The following is an 18,932-nucleotide window of genomic DNA, read 5'->3' as shown; positions in this document are numbered from 1 at the left end:
GAAGAAACTCTTCAGCCTTTACATACTACAGTGCTGAGGTCTTCACAGCCCTCACACATGCAGAAACTTTGAAACTATTTTCTAAGGAACACTTTGCTCTAGAAGAGTGAGCATAGTGCTGGGAAGTTGAAGGCTTAGCCCCAAGGCTGTCACTGTCTTGCTGATGAGTTGTAAACACATTTTTAATATAAGTTTAGGATCAAGCTGGGAACACTTGGAACAGATCCAGTTCTCACTGCCACCTGGATCTGCAGTGCCCAAAAACTCCACCCTGACCCCATCACTTCAACTGATACAACCCATACCTGATTGAACACACAGCAGGACCCTGTCTTGGACAGAAAGAACTATGCAGAAGTGAAACCCTAAGTGACCCAGTATGTTGCAAAACACAACGACTCCATAAGAAACTGCTTAAAACAAGCACTAGTCCATAGGGCATAAAAATTGACTTAAGAGTTCTACTGTACAAGCTATTTGTAGCCAAAATGAAATCTAATATTCTAAATACTGATGGAATAATTTCTACTTACAGGCATTCAATTGAGAGCTGGGGTCAGTGCACTTGCCTTTTCTTTTGCTTTGCTTTCGCTCTTCATCCCTGATCTTCCTCTCTGCTCCCTGTCAGAAAAGAGATTAAGGAAAAGGGGGGAGAGAAAGAGAAGGTCTTTTTATTTGATTTTTTTCAGGTGCAGAGGCAGGACCATCAGTTCTCCCAGAGCTGTGTTTGTGGAGGTCAGCTCCACAGCACGCAAGCTGCAGGTTTGCCAGAGCATGCCAACTTTGAGATCTGCTTACTTTTGCGTCCTAACATCTAATGAAATCCAATAACGATAACTGAGATTTGGTTGTGGCAAGCGACCTTCAAGTCAGACAGGGATACAATGACAAAAGATACCCACATCTATAACAATTGTATAAAGTGTGAGACAAACACATAGATGAAGCATTTAAAACAATAAATAATTGCAGGTTCCCTCAGTTTAGGAGTTCACTCAATTGTCATTAAATCACGATCTATAGAAGTCACACCACACTTGGATCACCAAGTGCAAGATACTTTCCGGCACATTTCGCACAGAGCCTGCAGCAGTTATAGTTCAGTCTTCACTGATCTCACGCTGCAGACATACATCATTTTAAAGCAGGTATTATTTCTTCTCTTCTTATCACGGTCAGGATATGGTGGAATCCATGGAACCCTAACTGGGTTCAGGCCTACAAGGTTCCTGGCCTTCCAAACCAAGCAGCACTGGTGAGAGTACCGTACGTTCTGCAAGGCACAGGCAGCTATGATGGAGAGAAGGAAGAAGGTTTGCACTGGATAGCATTCCTCCTGGAATAGCATTCCTCCAGCTCTGCCCAGACCTCACATGTGACTGTGGATTAAGTCAAGGATGTCACGTTGCCAGCTGCATGAGGTGATAAGCCCCCAGTGGATCCCCAATGCTCAATTCCTTGTGCTACCACCAGATCACCAAAACTGGTATACCCGAGTTTTACCTGTCTCCCAACACGCCCCTGCAAAGCAGGGTAAAAGGTAACAGTTACCTGGCCACAGAAAGCCATTATTTCTCACTCCCACCCCTGCAAAGCTGCCAAAACACACCCACATCCTTGCACGGTGCTGGGCAAAGACTAGGTTAGCTATGGCAAACAAGATGTCAAAAACCATGTGGCCATGGGGTGAAAACCAGTGCCTAATGGGCACAGCACGGGGGAAGGAGAACAGCCCTCCTTACCTCCCAGTAAATCAATGCTCTACAGGTGAGAGCTGCCTATGCTTGCTGGTAGCAATGGGCACACCTGCACTAGCACTAAAATGGAAAGTTAGTCAAAGTATTTGATGCACTTTAACACATCATTTTTTCTCCCACATAACGACAGAGACACAAGTAGCTTCAGGCAGCTGCTGTGTAAAAGAGAAAAGATTACACATCAAGACACAGGCATTGCCAGCTTTGCTTGACCCCATAAAGCTGACACTACCCACTGCAGTGAAGACATCCCAGCTAAACCTCAGCACAGCTGGACCAGCACCCCTCTGCAACTTCCCTTACCAGAACAGTCACAACATAACAGCTTGACAGCAGAAAGATCAGATCTGCCTCCAGATCAGATTTTTACCTTTCATGTGGAAATTATAAAGTTCTGCTACTCAAACACTGTGCAACAGAACAGCACCTGCTTCCTTCTGGAGAACTTGCTGATCCAAGAAGAGCACACATCTTGAGAAAACCTCTGCCCTCCCATTCCCTGCTTGAATCAGGCTGTTAGGGCCCAGGCAAACACATCTCAAAACTCACATAAAAACAGCAAGTCAGGTCTTGATAACAGGCTTTTCTGCCTTGCCAGCAGAGTTCAGGGAGCAATGGTTTCCAACTGAAAGAGGGTAGATTTATATCGGATGTAAGGAGGGAATTTTTTTTATGATAAGGATGGTGAGGCACTGGCACAGGTTGCCTAGAAAAGCTATCCGTACCCCATCCCTGGCAGTGTTCAAGGCCAGGTTGGATGGGGCTTTGAACAACCTGGTCAAGTGGAAGGTGTCCCTACCCATGGCAAGGACTGGACTAGATGATCTTTAAATGGTCCTTTCCAACCCACACCATTCTGTGATCATGCAACAGAAGGAACAGTCTCACCCATATCAATGCTGCCTCCAGCCACCTTGCAACCAACAGCACCTCACTCACTCGTTCCTACCGTCCCATAAAAGCCTTCCCACAGCACTGCCCATTGCTATGAGTAACAGCAGATCCTAGAGGGTAACACTAGTTATAGTCTGTGAAACCCTGTATTTAATCTTCCTCATGTGGGTGCTTAGCTGAGGCACCATTTGCAGCAGCGAATGTCTTCTTCCTCTGGAAGAAGTCAGCCCCATCCCTGCACAGCTCAAATATTCCTGGGTCAGGCCTGAACAAAGCTTGTGCTGTAACATACTACAGAACAATACCATTACACATACTGCTTTACTCAGGTCTGAAAACCACACAGGACTAGATGGAAACCAAACATCCTAGACACCTGTGGAACCCCCTTCCACACAGAATGCAAAGGGGAAGACAGAAACACATGAAGGACTTGGTCCTGGAGGCAGCACACAAAAAGTAGAAACATACCAGCATCTTTCTGTTCTACGCCCAAGCACAGGAGCCCTCATCCTTCATTCCTTCCCTGTGTAAAGGCCCCTTGCAACATTAACTAAACTGTCTGACCTTCCTCAGGATATCTATCGATTTGTACACAGAAAAGAGGCAAGAGAGGATTGCTATGCCACTGTCTGCATTCAGAGTCAGTTCAGGGGTGCAATGCAACCACAGCCTTAACAGACAAAGGAACAGAGGAGATGCACACAGCTGCCCCTGTTAGGTGGCCACGGCATCATCATTTTCTGCTGCTTTTTTCCACAGATCTCCACACTACAGACTTGGTTCTCCATGAAGAAAACATGTGTAACAGGATTTCTACAGGTTAGAGTGGCCACATGAGGACAAACACATTAAGGACTGAACAGGTGAGGATACTATAGTAACAATGGTCCTATAAACATTCAAAACTAGCTGACATTACGTAAGACTCAAAGCAGGGCAGAAAATAGGTGCTTTTTCTGAAATGCCTGGAGCAAGTGGCCAGCACTAGTGTCTGTGAGTACACTGGGTTTGTGTGGTAAGGTTTTGGTAGCAGGGGGTGGCTACAGGGGTGGCTTCTCTGTGAAGATGTTTATTTCAAGAAGAAGCTTCCCCCATGTCTGACAGAGCCAATACCAGCCGGCTCCAACAGAGACCCACTGCTGGCCAAGGCACAGCCCATCAGTCACAGTGGTAGCACCTCAGGGATAATGTATTTAAGACAGGAAAAAAACTCTATCTGCAGCAGCAGTCAGAAAAGAGGAGTGAGAATACTGGAGAGCAATAGCCTTGCAGACACCAAGATCAGCTGAGAAGGAGGGACAGGAGGCACTCTAGACACCAGAGCAGAGATTCCTGTGCAGCCCATGGTGAGGCAGGCTGTCCCCCTGCAGCCCATGAAGGTCCACAGTGGAGCAGAGTTCCAACCTGCACCCTGTGGAGGACCCCATGCCAGAGCAGGGGGATGCCAGAAGGAGGCTGTGACCCTATGGGAAGTCCATGCTGGAGCAGGTTTACTGGTAGGACTTGTGACCCCATGGGAGCAACCCAAACTGGAGCAGTTTGTGAAGAACCGCAGCCAGTGGGAAGGACTAATGTTGGAGAGGTTCATGGAGGACTGGCTCCCATGGGAGGGACCCCACAATGGAACAAGGAAAGAGCATGAGGAGTGCTCCCCCTGAGGAAGAAGGAGCAGCAGAGATACCATGCGATGAACTGACCATAACCCTTGTTCCCTGTACCCCTGCACTGCCTGGAGGGAAGAGGGGGAGAATTAGGGAGTGAAGTTGAGCCTGGGAAGAAGGGAGGGGCAGAGGAAGAAGGTGCTTTAAGATTCAGTTTTATTTTTTATTATCCTGTTCTGATTTTGAATGGCATTTCTCCTTCATTTCCTCCTCTTTTAAGACAGGCACAATTTGCAAAGTATCTGGAGGAATAAAGCAGGAGAATAATTCAAAATCCCAAAGGAAAATAAAAGATGCACTGGCATTACTGTACTGCTAGATTTGCTGAAATTTATGGCATAGGCTCCAATGGCTTCCTTCAAGCTATGTCCTGACTACACATTTGCCTTTTTATTAACCTATTTGTCTTATGCACAGTGGCACAAGCCTGTCAGTAATTTTAGCTCAGTGTCAGTAATTGACTGGACAACTTAAGAGTAAAAGATCCTCCCTGACCCTGCAGTGAGTCTATACTCACTATGTCATAGAGAATGCAGGCTGATAATGCATAAGACTCCCAGATTACTTTGATGAAAGAATGTCAGACGGCATGCTTGCCCCAGTCTCATCCTTTTCCTTTAAGAAGGAAAAAAGAAAAATAAAAAACAGAAGGGAAAAAAAAAGCTCATGAGACCCAAGCCTCTTAGGCTTACTGGCAAGTCTTTAAGATGGCTCTGGAGAGCCTTCCTTAGCTCCCTGTAAATTCTTAGCAGAAAGTAACACAACAGGAGCAGCTGCAGGCAGCTCTCCCAGCCACACAGGAAAGCAGAGAGGCCAACTTAAAAGTATATAGATGGACAAGAGAACACAGCAGGGAGAGCAATGGGATGCTACAGCAGGGGCACACAGTGCAGACAGCTCTGTATATTCTGGGAGGCAAGTGAAGGCAGAATAACAGTGTGTGAGCTGACTCCTTGTGGCACTGTCCTGAGGGATCACAAGGGAAGACCACACAGCAATACCACTCTGTCCTATGAGGAGTCTGGATTCAAAGAATGAGAAGCCCTAATCAAGCAGGGTACCAGCAAAACAGGAAGTCAGTATTGTTGACAGCAATCAAAAGAAGGACTGGGGAAGTCCAGGAAGCATTTATCCCAGCCTAGAACAACATTGGTCACTCTGGAAACAGCAGCATCACACATTACTTGCCCTGGTCCTTAAAAAACTGCTCAGGTAGGAACAGGTTGGAAGATTGGGTAATGTCCTTTCTTTGCAAATTCAGTTAAGCTTTTACAACTGCTTTCAGCTCAGCTCTTGCTGTTTCTTTCACAGCTTCTGGTGAGCAGTGGCTTTGGGAACAGCATTAATTCTCTGTGTGTTAAATGCATTAGGCAGAGCAGTAAAATTATAGCACCCATCCAGCTTGTAAACAGGCTTTGTTATGCTGCTGTGTCTCACAGAGGTATATTTTCTGTTAACGAGGTGTGCAAATTATTGGCTTTTTTAATAACAAATGCATTAAGAATGCACAAATAAATTTTAAAGGACCAACACAAGGCAACTTGGGCAAAAAGACAAGCCTCCATTTGCTCCAGTCAATGGCAATGATTTCTCCTACCAAAGGCACTCTCTGCAGGACTTTCCAGTGTCAGTCTGCCACTGACCATCCTTTCTCCAAAGTCAATGCCCAGGAACACTTCTCAGCACTCCAGCATTTTGAGAGCAGCAAATTTATTTGAGGTCATCATAACATCTATAAGCCAAGCAGAAGGGGCTGATGATTTTCCCTTGCAAAAGCTAAACACAGACAGGAGTTTTCAGGGAGCCAAAATAGCAAGTGACAGAATTAGGGAGGAAGAGGAAAAAAAAAAAGAAAGAAAGCAAACAAACAAAAAATGATGCCAAGCTGTGGAATGGCCTTTCCTAAATGGTCACTGGCACATCAACTCAACCTTACCTTGTCGCAGAAGACTTTAATTTGGCAGTAGGCTCTGTGGACAGGTTTGTTACTCCTGTTGTTGTAGCTGTAGGTGTCAATCTGAAGATTCAGGGGCAGGCCTTTAACTCCCTTCTGAGAGGAAAAGTCTGTGCTGAGGCAGTTCACAGAAATGAAAACCTGCAGAAGAGGAAAGCAGCACCTGTTAGTAGTGGCACACAGACTCCTGATTGACCACTGAGCAAGGGACTACCCAGTGAGTGCTAAGACCTAAATCCTGGTCCTTATCACTACAAGCAGGACATTCTTTCTTCAGGGACATCAGGTAAAATCCCAAGAAGCAATATTCTTACTTCTTTGTATGAGTCATCAGAAGGGACAAAAGCACTTGGTTGAGAATACAGTTCAAAAATCCTCCAAACTTTAGGAAGAATCCACTCATCTTTCCCAGGTATTTTCACCAAAGAGATCTGAAATGTCATCATCGACATTTTAGCAAAAGGAATCCTCCTACACCTGATCCTCACTGCTCAGTGTTTATCACCTTGGTTAAGACATGCTGGTTTTGGCCGGGGTGGAGTTAATTTTCTTCACAGTGGCTAGCAGGGGGCTAATGTTTTAGTGCTGAACACAGTGATGATAACATAGAGATGCCTTTGTTATTGCTGAGCAAAGCTTACACAGAGCCAAGGCCTTTTCTGCTTTCCATACTGGTAAGGGGAAATTGGGAGGAGACACAGCTGGGACAGGTAACCCAAACTGACCAAAGGGATATTCCATACCACATGACACCATGCCCAGTACATAAAGTGGGAGGAAGAAGGAGGAAGGGGGGGACATTGGGAGTGATGGCATTTGTGTTCCTGAATAACCGTTACCCGTGATGAGCCCTGCTCTCCTGGAGATGGCTGAACACCTCCTGCCTGTGGAAAATGGTGAACTAACTTCTTGTTTTGCTTTGCTTGTGTGTGTGTATTTTCTTTGCCCTATTAAATTGTCTTCCTCTCAACCCACAAGTTTTCTAGCTTTTATCCTTCTGATTCTCTGATTGTACTGGTGGGGGAGTGAGCGAGTGTCTGTGTGGGGTTTTGTATAATGCCCTAGGGGTTAAACCATGACATAAGAACAGAACCATGCTTCAAAAAAATTTTATTACTCTGGGCAAGTTAAAACATATCTTTCATGAGTTTTACATTAAGTTGCTGTAAGCACAACATTTGCTTGAAACTACTCTGAGGTTTTCTGGTTGGTTGGTTGGGAGGTTTTTTGTGAGAGTTTTTTGGTAAATGTAAGGCAACATGTTATTTTTAAACACAGGAATAATGTCATTATTTCAGTGGAAGTTTCTGGGCTTTACACTAAGAAGATGAACAATATTTTGAATATTCCTCAGTAAGACCTACAATACCCTGTTAATGTTCAGATTGAAAGGGAAAGTAGTATTTTCAATATTCTTCTTAAAAAATTAATTATAGGGAACATTAAGAATGATTTTGAACATATTCATTTCATTTCCATTGCTGCCTAAGAAAAACAAACAAACAAACAAAAACTAAATCAAAAAGGCCATAAAAAGCCCCACCAACCAAAAAACCCAAAACATACACAACCACAGAACAAGTTCTATGTTGCTCAACAGAAGGAAGAAATATCCTCATGTGGATATGACCACATAGACCAGAGTATTTTGTATCCAGAACATGGGCTTGCAGTGTGCCAGACTTTTTCACAGACATGATGCCCATTACTGGCATGTCTCAGAAGCTGCATGAATTAATTACCAGGAATTTATGAGCCACCAAGACCTGCAATGGCTCCTATTCACCTGAAGAATAAAGGCTGGGAATCCACTGCTTTTTTAAAAATAATCAAAGTCCTAGGAGCTAGAAGCACCTTCCCAGAGGTTTTGCAGGAGCTCTGTCCATGACCTGATTGCTCACATATCGTGGCGCTGCCACAAGGAGCCATTTGAGAGTCTCTGCAGTGAGCTGGTGCCACCTCCCGGAGCTGCAAAGGCTCACAGCAGGCTTTGCGAAGCACGTGGGCTTTGGTTTTCCTGGGTTTATCATGGGCTTCTTCACACAGGTCCTGTAACATCCTTTACTAGTTTTAACAGAAGAGGGGAAACGAAAATGTAATAATTATCACCAGATTAGGGTTATAAGGCCATTAGTTTCCCCTGGCCCATGTATAACACGGTTGTATTAAAAAAAAATCCCACAAAAAAACAGGCCAGGGAGGAAGAATTAGCGCAGGTGAGTTCTCTCATAATAACCTGCCTGGATATGAGAGATTCACATGCAGTTTCTTGCAGCCCCAGAGCAGGCAGACAGCTGCCAGCACAGCAGCTCAGTCAACAGTGCCCTTCCCTGTGCACACACACTGCAGAGCCAGCAATGCCCACTGAGTCCCACTGTGCCAAGGGGCGTGGAAACGTGTGAAAAAACTCCTAACCCAGACCAGCATGGCACATGGGCAGAGCGTCAGCCCCTCCAACCCACACTGCTCCTCTGCAGGCACCCAAGCCAGGACAACGCGCAGGGACAGTGGAACTGAGGGTGAGCCAGTGCTCAATGCTTGCTCATGCTCCAGCCTCTGTCCCAGCACCAACAATCCTGTGCTGTTCCAAGAAAACTTCTTGTGAAAGCATTAACTAAATCTCAAATCACAGCCTGGAAAATTACTTTAAAATGAGCTCTTCTCAGTCTCCACCAGACTAACCCAGAGGATGGCTTTGCTGGCTTTTATACACACCTCTTCCCTTTTTGCTACTTTTGACTTTACAAGCCCATTTTGCTTGCAGCACTAGCACACCCCAGGGGGAAGCTTCAAGGAGTTTGAAGAGCTGCTCTCACCAGCTTGGGAGCTAGGTAATCAAATGTATGCACAGCCTGAATAATTGCATTCCCTGAGCAGGGGTTTTGTTTTTTAAAAGACCCTCAGCTCTGGTGTTTGCATATTTTTACATTTAAAATTTTAATTTTAAATTTACCCACACTGAATATTCACATGTAACTCAATTCTGTATGAAGAAATGACTGCGTTCTTTAAGACAACATGCCCAAGCAGCCACATCAGCAGGTCCACCACTGCCTTGAAATTTCTGTGAAATCACAGCATATACACAGTTGAAAGAGACCCTTGAGGATCATCTAGTCCAACTCCTCGCCCTGCACAGGACATCCCTGACAATCACACCATGTGCCTGGGAGCATGGTCCAAATGCCTCTTGAACTCTGTCAGGCTTGGGGCTGTGCCCACTTCCCTGAGGAGCCTGTTACAGTGCCTAACCACTCTCTGGGTGAAGAACCTTTTTTCTAATATCCAACCTAAACCTCCCCTGATGCAATTTCAGGCCATTCCCTTGGGTCCTCTCACTGGTTGCCAGAGAGAAGAGGTCAGTGCCTGCTGCTGCACTTTCCCTCGTGAGGAAGTTGTATACAGCAATGAGGTCTCCTCTAACTCTTCTCCAGGCTGAACAGACCAAGTGACCTCAGCCAATCATCATACGACTTCCCCCCAAGGCCCTTCACTATCTTCACTGCTCTCTTTTGGATGCTCTCTAGTAACTTAGTATCTTTCTTACATTGTTGTGCCCAAAACTGCACACAATATTCAAGGTGAGGCCAGACCAGCACAGAGTACAGTGGGACAATCACCTCCCCTGACCTGTGCCTGATGCACCCCAGGACACGGTTTGCCCCCCCTGGCTGCCAGGGCACACTGTTGGCTCATATTCAACTTGCCATTGACAAGGATCCGCAGGTCCCTTTCCACGGCACTACTTTCCAGCACCTCATTCCCCAGCCTGCATGTACAGCCAGGGCTGCCCCATCCCAGATACAGAATCTGGCACTTGCCCTTGTTAAATCCCCTTAATTAAGTTTCACACTACTGGACACCAGCAGTGTGCAGTGCAGTCATCAGTTCTCTCTGTCACATGGTGTCACTTCTGAGAACTCAGGTATGTTTTCAGGTTTTATGGCTTACCAGTCATACAAAGCCCACGCAGCACACTGGGCTGAAGGTACAAGAGTCTCAGCATGACAGACATGTTACCACAGAAGAGCTGCACTGCTATCCCATGGGAATTTAGGATTGCCTGTCAGATGACAAAGATTAGCCTCCTACTTTAGAGTCTCCTCATTTGATTAGCTTTGGCTTTAAGCAACTGACTTCATTTTCATGCCATTTAAGTCTTCAGGACTCTAGGCAGGAGATGACAGCTAAAACCTAATCACCTCTCTGAAGCAACTGAGAGCCAGCCTGTCTTTTGTTTCTACTAAGCCATTTCAGTTCAAAAGGACCCTCTACTTCTCCCTACCAATCCTGTAACTCCTATTTTTGAGGAGCTTCAGATTGCCTCAAGTTTCACAAAACAGTTATAGCAAACAGTTCGGGCTAAAACAGTTTCAGACAGGTACTTTTTGTTCAGGAAGATCTGACTTGCATTCGAGAAGAAACGTAAGACCAAGTGAGTGCGCCAGCTACATCCCCACCCCAAAATTGCCAGAAGAAAGAAAAACGCAACCACAGAAGTTGCTCTGCGTCTTCAGCCTGCTGAGCAAGATTCCTTTTCATGTGTCCAACCTATTTTTCTAAGGGCAGTTCCGCATTCTCAGCTATATTAAGATTTGTTGTTACTTTAAAAAAAAACCAAACATTTTCATCTCACCTCCCAAGATTCAACATAAAGACAGCACTTAAAAATAGAGCACTGTCAAGCCTGGGCACTTACAAATGTGAGTCAAGCCCTCAAAAGTTATACAGATTTTCTTTAAAACTGGTCTGTCTAAAAGGATTAGAAACCTGTTCCCAAGTTATTTTGCTTGCCAGGCACTTAAGCCTTTAGTCTATATTTGAATCACATATCCAGGCTTTTGTCTCCAACCAAAGAGAGGTTTTATTTTCCTCTTCTTTTTTGATTTTTTTTCCATGCTTTTTTTAACTCTTGTTAACAAAAGCTGAGATTCTCCTTGGGACAAATGGCTCCACAATGGTAGGGTCTCAGATAAAACAACAGACAGCATGAAAACTGTGAGCTGGTATGAACTGCTAGCCCCTCAGGACACTAGAGCCTCCTTTCCCCAACACCAGACTGTGTTTCCTGCAGTCTTTGGGGCAGAGGAGCAGCAGCCCAACTGCACACAACAAAAGACTGAGGGCAGAAGGATTAAAACACCTCCTCTGGGATTATGCTGGAAGTCCGTGTGGGAAGCAGTCAGACCTCATGACTTTCCAAACTACTTTAACTACCCGACCCCTCATGCCCCTCCTCACCTAAGCTGGGAGGAACACACCGTGCCTACGTTTAAACCTACAAGAAACAATCTTCCATTTTAATAATGCAGGAAAAAAAATTAATCCGACAGCTCTGCTGTGTGCCCTCAAGGAAGGGCAGCAGAGACAGCCAAGTTCTTTCCACACAGCACCTTTTTCTAACAAGATCTGCCTTTCAAACAAACCAGGAAAAACAGGCCTAATTAAAGGGCAATCAAAGCACTGCAGGAACCTCACTGTCAGCGAGATGAAAGATCCTTTTTTTAAAATGAAAGCTTGCATACCCAGATCTCTTCTCCTCAGTTTATCTTGGATGTTGGACGCTTTTGTCACACAAAAAGCGCCAGCAATTTTGATTAGTCCAAAGGCTACATATGCAGCAGCTTTAGATGAAATGTCACCTTATGTAGCCTCATCTGATTCACTGCAAAGCACAGTTGAAAAGAAGAGATATGTAGATAGGCACCAAGAACATCTGGGGTTGCCACAGGTAATGGTGAGCAATTCAGCTGAGTACCAGCACACTGTAAGCTCTGAGCAGTCCCCAGCAAACACAGGCATGGGTAAGAGAGTAATGCAGTCTTGTACATCCTTCTGGATAAGGCCCTACACAGGCAAATTCAGGACTTTTCCAGTTTGATCACCTTGCTCCACATGGCTTTCATTTCAAGTGAAGGCAGGTAAATTGAATTTATTTCCTATTTATGCTCCATTATAATTTTGTACCCAAAGGATTAAGACATTACTCAATAATCCAAATCAATTGGATATTTCTTTCTCTACTGAGAATTCAGATAAAAACTTTAGCTCCTTTCTAGCACTAGTAGGCAAAAGTCTCTCATTTTAACCACAGAACAGCTTGGGTTGGAAGTGACCTTAAAGATCATCTAGAGTCTTACCCCATGCCATGGCCAGGGACACTTTCCACTAGATCAGCTTGCTCAGAAAACCCATCCGACCTGGCCTTGAATGCTTTCCAGGGATGAAGCACCCACAACTTCTCTGGGCAACCTGTTCAAGTGCTCACCACCCTCACAGTAAAGAATTTCTTCCTAATACCTAATCTAAATCTGTCCATTTGAATCCATTCCCTCTTGCTCTATATTACTACAACCCCTTGTAAAAAGTCCCTCTCCAGCTTTCTTTTAGGCCCCTTTTAGGTACTGGAAGATGCTTTAAGGTCTCTCCAGAGCTGTCTCTTCTGCAGGCTGTACAACCCCAACTCTTCAGCCTGTCTTCACAAGCAAGGTTTGCCTATTCAACTTAAAATTGTCAGGATGCTTTTGATTTTGGATTACTGTTTGTACGGAACACAGTTTGGAGCCCACAATATAACAACCAGAGACAGGTACAATGACCTTCCTTCCAGGGAATGCAGTTGGATATTGCTTTTCTTGACCTTGGTTGAACAGTTTCAATGTTCTGCCCAAAACACAGTTGGCAAAGGGATTCCGGTGGGCTCTGGGACCATTTCCCTGACAAAGGCAGTGTCTCAACCTCCTCTAGAGAAAAATTACCAGAAAGTTCAAAGTTTATTATTTCAATGCTGATAGCTGAGAGCATATGGATTCCCTAAAGGCTTGGACAAATATAAACATAAAAGGGAAAAATAAGGGATCTTTTCTAAAGATTTGTTCACATGTGCTTCATCTATGCTGTGAGTGGGCTGGATGCAAAACCTCTCTAGTCCAAAAGCCTTGTAAATTACACCTACACAGTACTGAGCCCTTCCAAGAGGCAAAGCTGTCAGCCTGGGCACTGCGCTGTGCTAATGTAGCTACATGGCTTCCAGGACTGGCTCTGGGTCAGAGCCAGGCAGCTTGGAGTGCAGGCAGGGCAAGCACAGGTCTGCCTGCACACATCCACGAAGGCATGTCCTCAGAAAGCAGTGCTGGGAAGACTGTTCTGTCTTTAAAAGAAAAAAACCAACCTAACCACACTTTGGTACAGATCACCTGAGAGGTGGCTAATCTCACTGCTCTCACATTCGTTTCTTCACCTCCCACATGCACCACACGTTTTGCATCAGCAGGAGGTGAGCCAGGAAAGAGAGATGAAAAAAAAATTGGGCAATTCCTGCACCTGTGGGCTCCTCAGTCGCCTCCTGCCGTTGGGATCGGATGCTCCAAATAAGGCTTGTCTGGCAGGTGTGTGATAGGGAAGCATCCATTCCAGCTCCCCTCAGTCAGACCCAGCAGCATCCTGCTCACAGCCCAGGGAAGCTAGTCCACATTTAAACCTACCAAGCCCAGTTTGGGAGACTGACACAGAACCCATTGTGGGTCCCACACTAAGCCGAGAAATGATGAGTGAGAAATGACCTAGCTCCGGACACGAGAACATCCTCCTAGCAAGTTCACTCCATCAACAAAACAAAAATGAATGATAATGAAAGGAAAATACATATTCCTGCTCACAAAGAGCAACAATGAATGTTATTCCAAACTATTCTGAGGCAAGGAAATATAGCAATGTCTCTGCTCGCAACACGTGGGAAACCTGGGGATAGAGGTTCCCAGTCATACTGATGCTTCCGCCCACCCCACGCTTTGATAAGATAAAGGTGCAGGGCCAGGTCTTGTTAGGGTGGTTGGAAGGAAAGCAAAACCAGTAGTTTGGCAAAAAAAGTGGCAATGAACAAAACAACAGGAAACAAATAATTATGTCTACAAAGCCACAAAAAATGGCTGAAAAGTTTCCATCAGGTATAAAAGGAATGGAGAAAAGGGAAAAGAAAAAAACATCTCCTAGTTTTCTCTATAGAAAAGATATGGTTAGGGAGATTTTTCTTCAGCTTTAGGAAATATACTGTGAGCTCGGTAGCTGGTTGGAAGACCAGACAATGGCAGAGCTTGGAACACTAAATTCTCAAGAAGTACTGCAAGTTGAAAACTTGCTTGTAGTTGGAAATGCTTTTAAAAAAAAGAAAAATTGAGGGCAGCATAAGCTGAAAACCCAGGACAGAACAGGGAGAGGTCTCTGTTAAAGAGGCAGGTAAGCAATACTTGCTATGACTTTCCTATGTCACTGCTCCAAAGGCTGCATGTATTTGTGCCTCAAAGTATTTGTGGTCTGCTGCCTTGGCTTCACACCAATCTCTTTCCTTTAAGTATGTTTGACTCATCACATTTCATAGTTTCATTTCCAACTAGCCAAACCTGTACCTACTCAATGCTGCTGAAGGTGGCAACACCTTCTTTAATGAGGCATATGACTGCTCCTTCATTACAATGGCATCCATATAAATGTATGCAATATTCATCAAAAAGTTGAAATTCTTCCTACAGTGAACACCAGAGAGGATCATGCTAGAATAAACTCTCAAAATAAATCAGTTGTGTACAGCCCAGCCTCACTTCAAGTTGTAGCAGGAGATCCACCCTCTCCAAAAATTGAGTTGATCTGAACATTCCTGCCAGGGATCTGCCAAAACGACCACCCTCATCGCCCAATTTGCTATTTTGAAAGGCCATCCCAAATTAGACCGAATTACTCTTCTTGGACAAAAACAACAAAAGTATTGAAAAAAAGCATTGTTTAATTTAAGCTCTGTCATTTAGGGCATCACTTAAGAGATACCACAGCACCTTCCCATTGGTGAAAAGGCAGCAAAAAGATCTGCTGTGATATTCTTCACCTCCAAATGCCTGTTAAACTCTCACCATGTATCCCTTCTTAATAGAAGGGTCTTTTCACACAGATCATCTGGCTTACAATGATTTTCTTCTGGAGGGAAGGAGTAGGACAATAGAACCCTTAATGTGCAGTGACATAATTTTTGGCTCCAGTCCCACCATCTAGCCTAAAGCAAGCCAGACAGAAGACCTCCATGAGGCCCTTCTCTGGGAGCTGCTGGAAGCAATGCTACATTTGAGAAAGGACTCATCAGGAAACATGGAAGGGATGTCCCATCACAACAGCAGGGTCCTTGCACTGTTAGAGCTACAAGAACAGGGGCAAGGTGGCTCTCGCAATCACTGTTCAGACAAGAGGCCCCAACCCTCTTGCTCCACAGGGCAGGAGCTCAGACAGGATTTGAGCAAAGCAGGATCCAGCAAAGTCAGTTAACTCTGGGGAAACCAATCTGTCCAGATTGTTCAACTGCCACTGACCTGAGAACAGGCCATGTCCCCAGGCCAGAGTTAAGGGACAGAGAATTTGCTTCACAGTCTAACGGGTAACATAACAGGTAACAGGACAATAGCCAACATTATGAAGAGCAACACAAAATACGCATTTAACCATGCATATAGTGGCAATTTTAATTCAAAGATCTCTAATGGGTACCAACCAAGAAAAGGAGATCCGGGTGTGTTGTATCCAGGAAGATATGGCTCCCAGTCTCAAAAACTCATTATCTGAATCTATGAACACTTCTCCTGATTGACATACTGAGGGCAAAGACACAAAAAGGTCTACAAGGACAGGACTCCTCTTCCCTACCTTTAAAATCCCAATTTTAAAGACGGTCAAGCCTGCTCAGTCAACGAGAAGGGGCAGGCACCTCCAAAGAAAGCTCCATCCCAGCTCTAGCCACTCGGTCCTTAATGAAGTCATAGATGCGAAAGATGACGAGTTTGTGTTCAGACATCTAAAAGCTTCCTTGCAGGAGAAGAACCCCACCTTGACTGTCTGCCCAACACAGCAGACATCCAGGATGGGGTGGGAAACTGTTTGATGTCTCCACAAGCCCCAGGGTAACTCCAGCACTACCTGCTGCATGCAAGTGAGTATCAGCTACACATCTTTGTCAGACTCATCGGATCACACTTCCACCCAAGCAGGACAGTTCCTGACTGAGTAGCTACACTAGCTTTCTTAAATATTAGTTCATCAACTAATTTTCCAGTTCACCATCTTCCCTTTCCTTCTCACAAAGCATGACTGTCTCCTCGTTTAATTATTGCCCTCCTCTGGTCTGTCAGGTGGTGGGGTCAGACCTCACCTCTAATACAGACACCTGGAAGCCCACCTCAATCACCACTTCTCCACTCCACAGTGTCTCCTGCCAATCTTTCTTATCCTGACCTCACTCTCCTACCAATCTCAACAGCACCACTGCAGGGCAGTTTGCCTTTCCTTTTGAAGCCTGGCCTTCCTCCCCACCCTCACAGCTCCCTTCAATGTCTCCAGAGCAAGGAGACTTTGGGTCCTGGGCCCTTTTCCAGCTTGAACACAGTCTTGCAAAGGTCAGAGAATACTTAACCCAGCACTAGCATTTCCTGTGATGTCCCAAAACAACAGAAGAGGGCAGAGGGGAGCTGCCAGAGAGAAGCACAATTGCTCTGAAATCCTTGGACATGGTCTGGTCTCAGAGGGGAAGGCCTCTAAAGCATGAAATACTCCTGGTTTCTACACACATGGGCTCCCAAACAGCTCACCAACGCAGCCAGCTGTGTGACAATTCCATCCATAGAGAGCCAGACCCATCTGATGCATCCAGTGACCAAAGCCCTGGCCTTACTCTTGGCTCTCCCAGCACAATGCAACTGAGAAATGGGAAATATTTGTTGCCGAAGGCATCTCAAACATCCTTTCCATTCCACAACTCCAAAATCCAGACATTTTCTGTATTGCAGAGGAAGAACATGACCTGTACTGTATGAAAAGAGTGTTTCTTTACCAGAAAGCTGTAGTGTACTAAGGCCCCATATTGTCCCAAGGGCACTGGCAAAGCACTCTCTCAGGCAGGTGACACCTTCCTGAACAGGCACAACAGCAGAGGTACAATATTCCTGTACAACCCCACAGGAAGCCCCTTTTCTGGTCCCAGAGCTACTACGGGCAACTACTTGTCATAATATGCTATTTCTCCCTTAAATCTGACACACACAGAGCCCTGTGTGCCTAAATGAATAGCCACATCAGAAATTCTACACACAGAGTGTCATCCTCTCCCATTTGACACTGCTGCACAGGATCAAGTCATTTCCACAGCAAACTGAGTGCAAAAGCAAGCTGGAAATGAGAGAAGCAGCAAGCCCAGAAGAATCACCTGGCTCTGGTCCAGTAACTCTAGGGCTCAGGAAGCAAATTTCTAATAATCAAGGCTTGCTAGCTGGTTAAACACAGTATCTAAGCAGCACTACTGCTGTTATTAAACATAAAACACCATTTATTACTGTGGAGGTCTTTCTGTAGCATCAGAAACTCATCTCTCTACTCCCTGCACTCTTCATATAGTTTAAGAAGACTGTCTGGGGCACAGGTTGGGGGTGGAAAGGAAAAGAGAGAGAGAGAGCATGCAAGGTAAATGAATCAGGCAATAAAAATTGTTGAAATTGGCTCAGACATCTCCTGATAAGATCACAGAAGTTGAGAAAGAACTACAGTTCTGCTGGTGAGAAATTCAACCATTGACAAGACACATCCACTCAGGGGAAAAAAAACCACACCTAAACACACAGAACACTTGCTAAAAATGCCAATTCTTTAAACACCGAAGTCAAGAGTATTTTTCTCTTGATATGATTCTGATCCCAGAAACAAAGGCTTGCTCATTTGGTATCAACAGTCCCCTCTGCAGGTTCATACAAATCAGCATTCACAGCGCATGGACCTCACACTAAGATTCTGAATCTGGAAGCAAATTTGTGGCTGAAGCTAAAAAACCCAGTCTGTCTCACCCCTCCCCACACCACTTCATCCCAGAAAGTTCAGCCCTGAGATGAAATATCACCATGAGGGTCCTTAGATCTTTTCAAGGTGCTATTGGCAATTTCACTAGAGACTGAAACTCCTTATTCAGGGATCTGTAGAGCAACCGGGCAATAACCACCTGGTGGATGGCTTTTCCTTGGGGCAGCCACAGGGTTCTCAGCACCAGCTCCAAGCCCTGCTCCTGGGTTAGTGGCCCATCCCTACTGCTGCAGGGTGGCTCAGCCAGCAGAGAGGCAGCTGCAGAGCTACAAAGTGCTTCCACCTCCTTGTGGATTTGAATTGCTGTGTCTGCATGATCCACCCCTGCGTGCAAATCCTAAGCCTTTGCGTACCTTGTAGACACCGATTATCCAGGTTTGTTAAGTGTCTGACTGGCTATGACAGCAGGATAACACTCTGGGAATACTCACTAACTCCTTTTGACAGCCCTTCTGAAGAATCATTTGTTTGTTCACACAGTAAAACGCTTCATGTTTTAGAAATCATGTCAGCCTTTTAGCATCCTCCAGGAGGTAAGGCCCTCCCTGCCATCCCTCTCAACCTTACTGAAGCCCGACCCGGAGAACAGGGAATCCTGGCACCCCACACCAGCCTCAAGTAATGTCACGTATGCTGCAAGGCAGCACTTTCAGCAGCAGCACACACAGCTCCTTGCTGCTGTCTGACAAGCATCCCAAACTTCTCCCACAGAGCTGAAACCCAACATCAGCCCCGCTACAACCTTTCCTCCACAGCCCTTGTGCAGCACAGAGTGAAGCTAAT

The 18,932-nt window shown here is 45.3% G+C and overlaps 1 protein-coding gene across 1 annotated transcript in view; it reads right to left on the bottom strand.

Moving 5' to 3' along the window:
* GRHL1 (grainyhead-like 1 (Drosophila)) overlaps positions 1-18,932 on the bottom strand; it is a 36,944-nt gene that overhangs the window by 8,190 nt on the left and 9,822 nt on the right. Inside the window, exons 8-9 of the mRNA XM_009079733.1 lie at positions 6,252-6,410; positions 570-621 (exon numbers count right to left, since the gene is read on the bottom strand). Of these exons, the coding sequence (XP_009077981.1) occupies positions 570-621; positions 6,252-6,410 (211 nt within the window). The remainder of the gene's footprint in view (positions 1-569; positions 622-6,251; positions 6,411-18,932) is intronic.

This window comes from Acanthisitta chloris, unplaced genomic scaffold (assembly GCF_000695815.1).
Source record: "Acanthisitta chloris isolate BGI_N310 unplaced genomic scaffold, ASM69581v1 scaffold10738, whole genome shotgun sequence".
NCBI classification, from domain to species: Eukaryota; Metazoa; Chordata; class Aves; order Passeriformes; family Acanthisittidae; genus Acanthisitta; species Acanthisitta chloris.
Note: the sequence above shows the minus strand (reverse complement) of the source record. Positions and strands in the feature narration are given on the sequence as shown.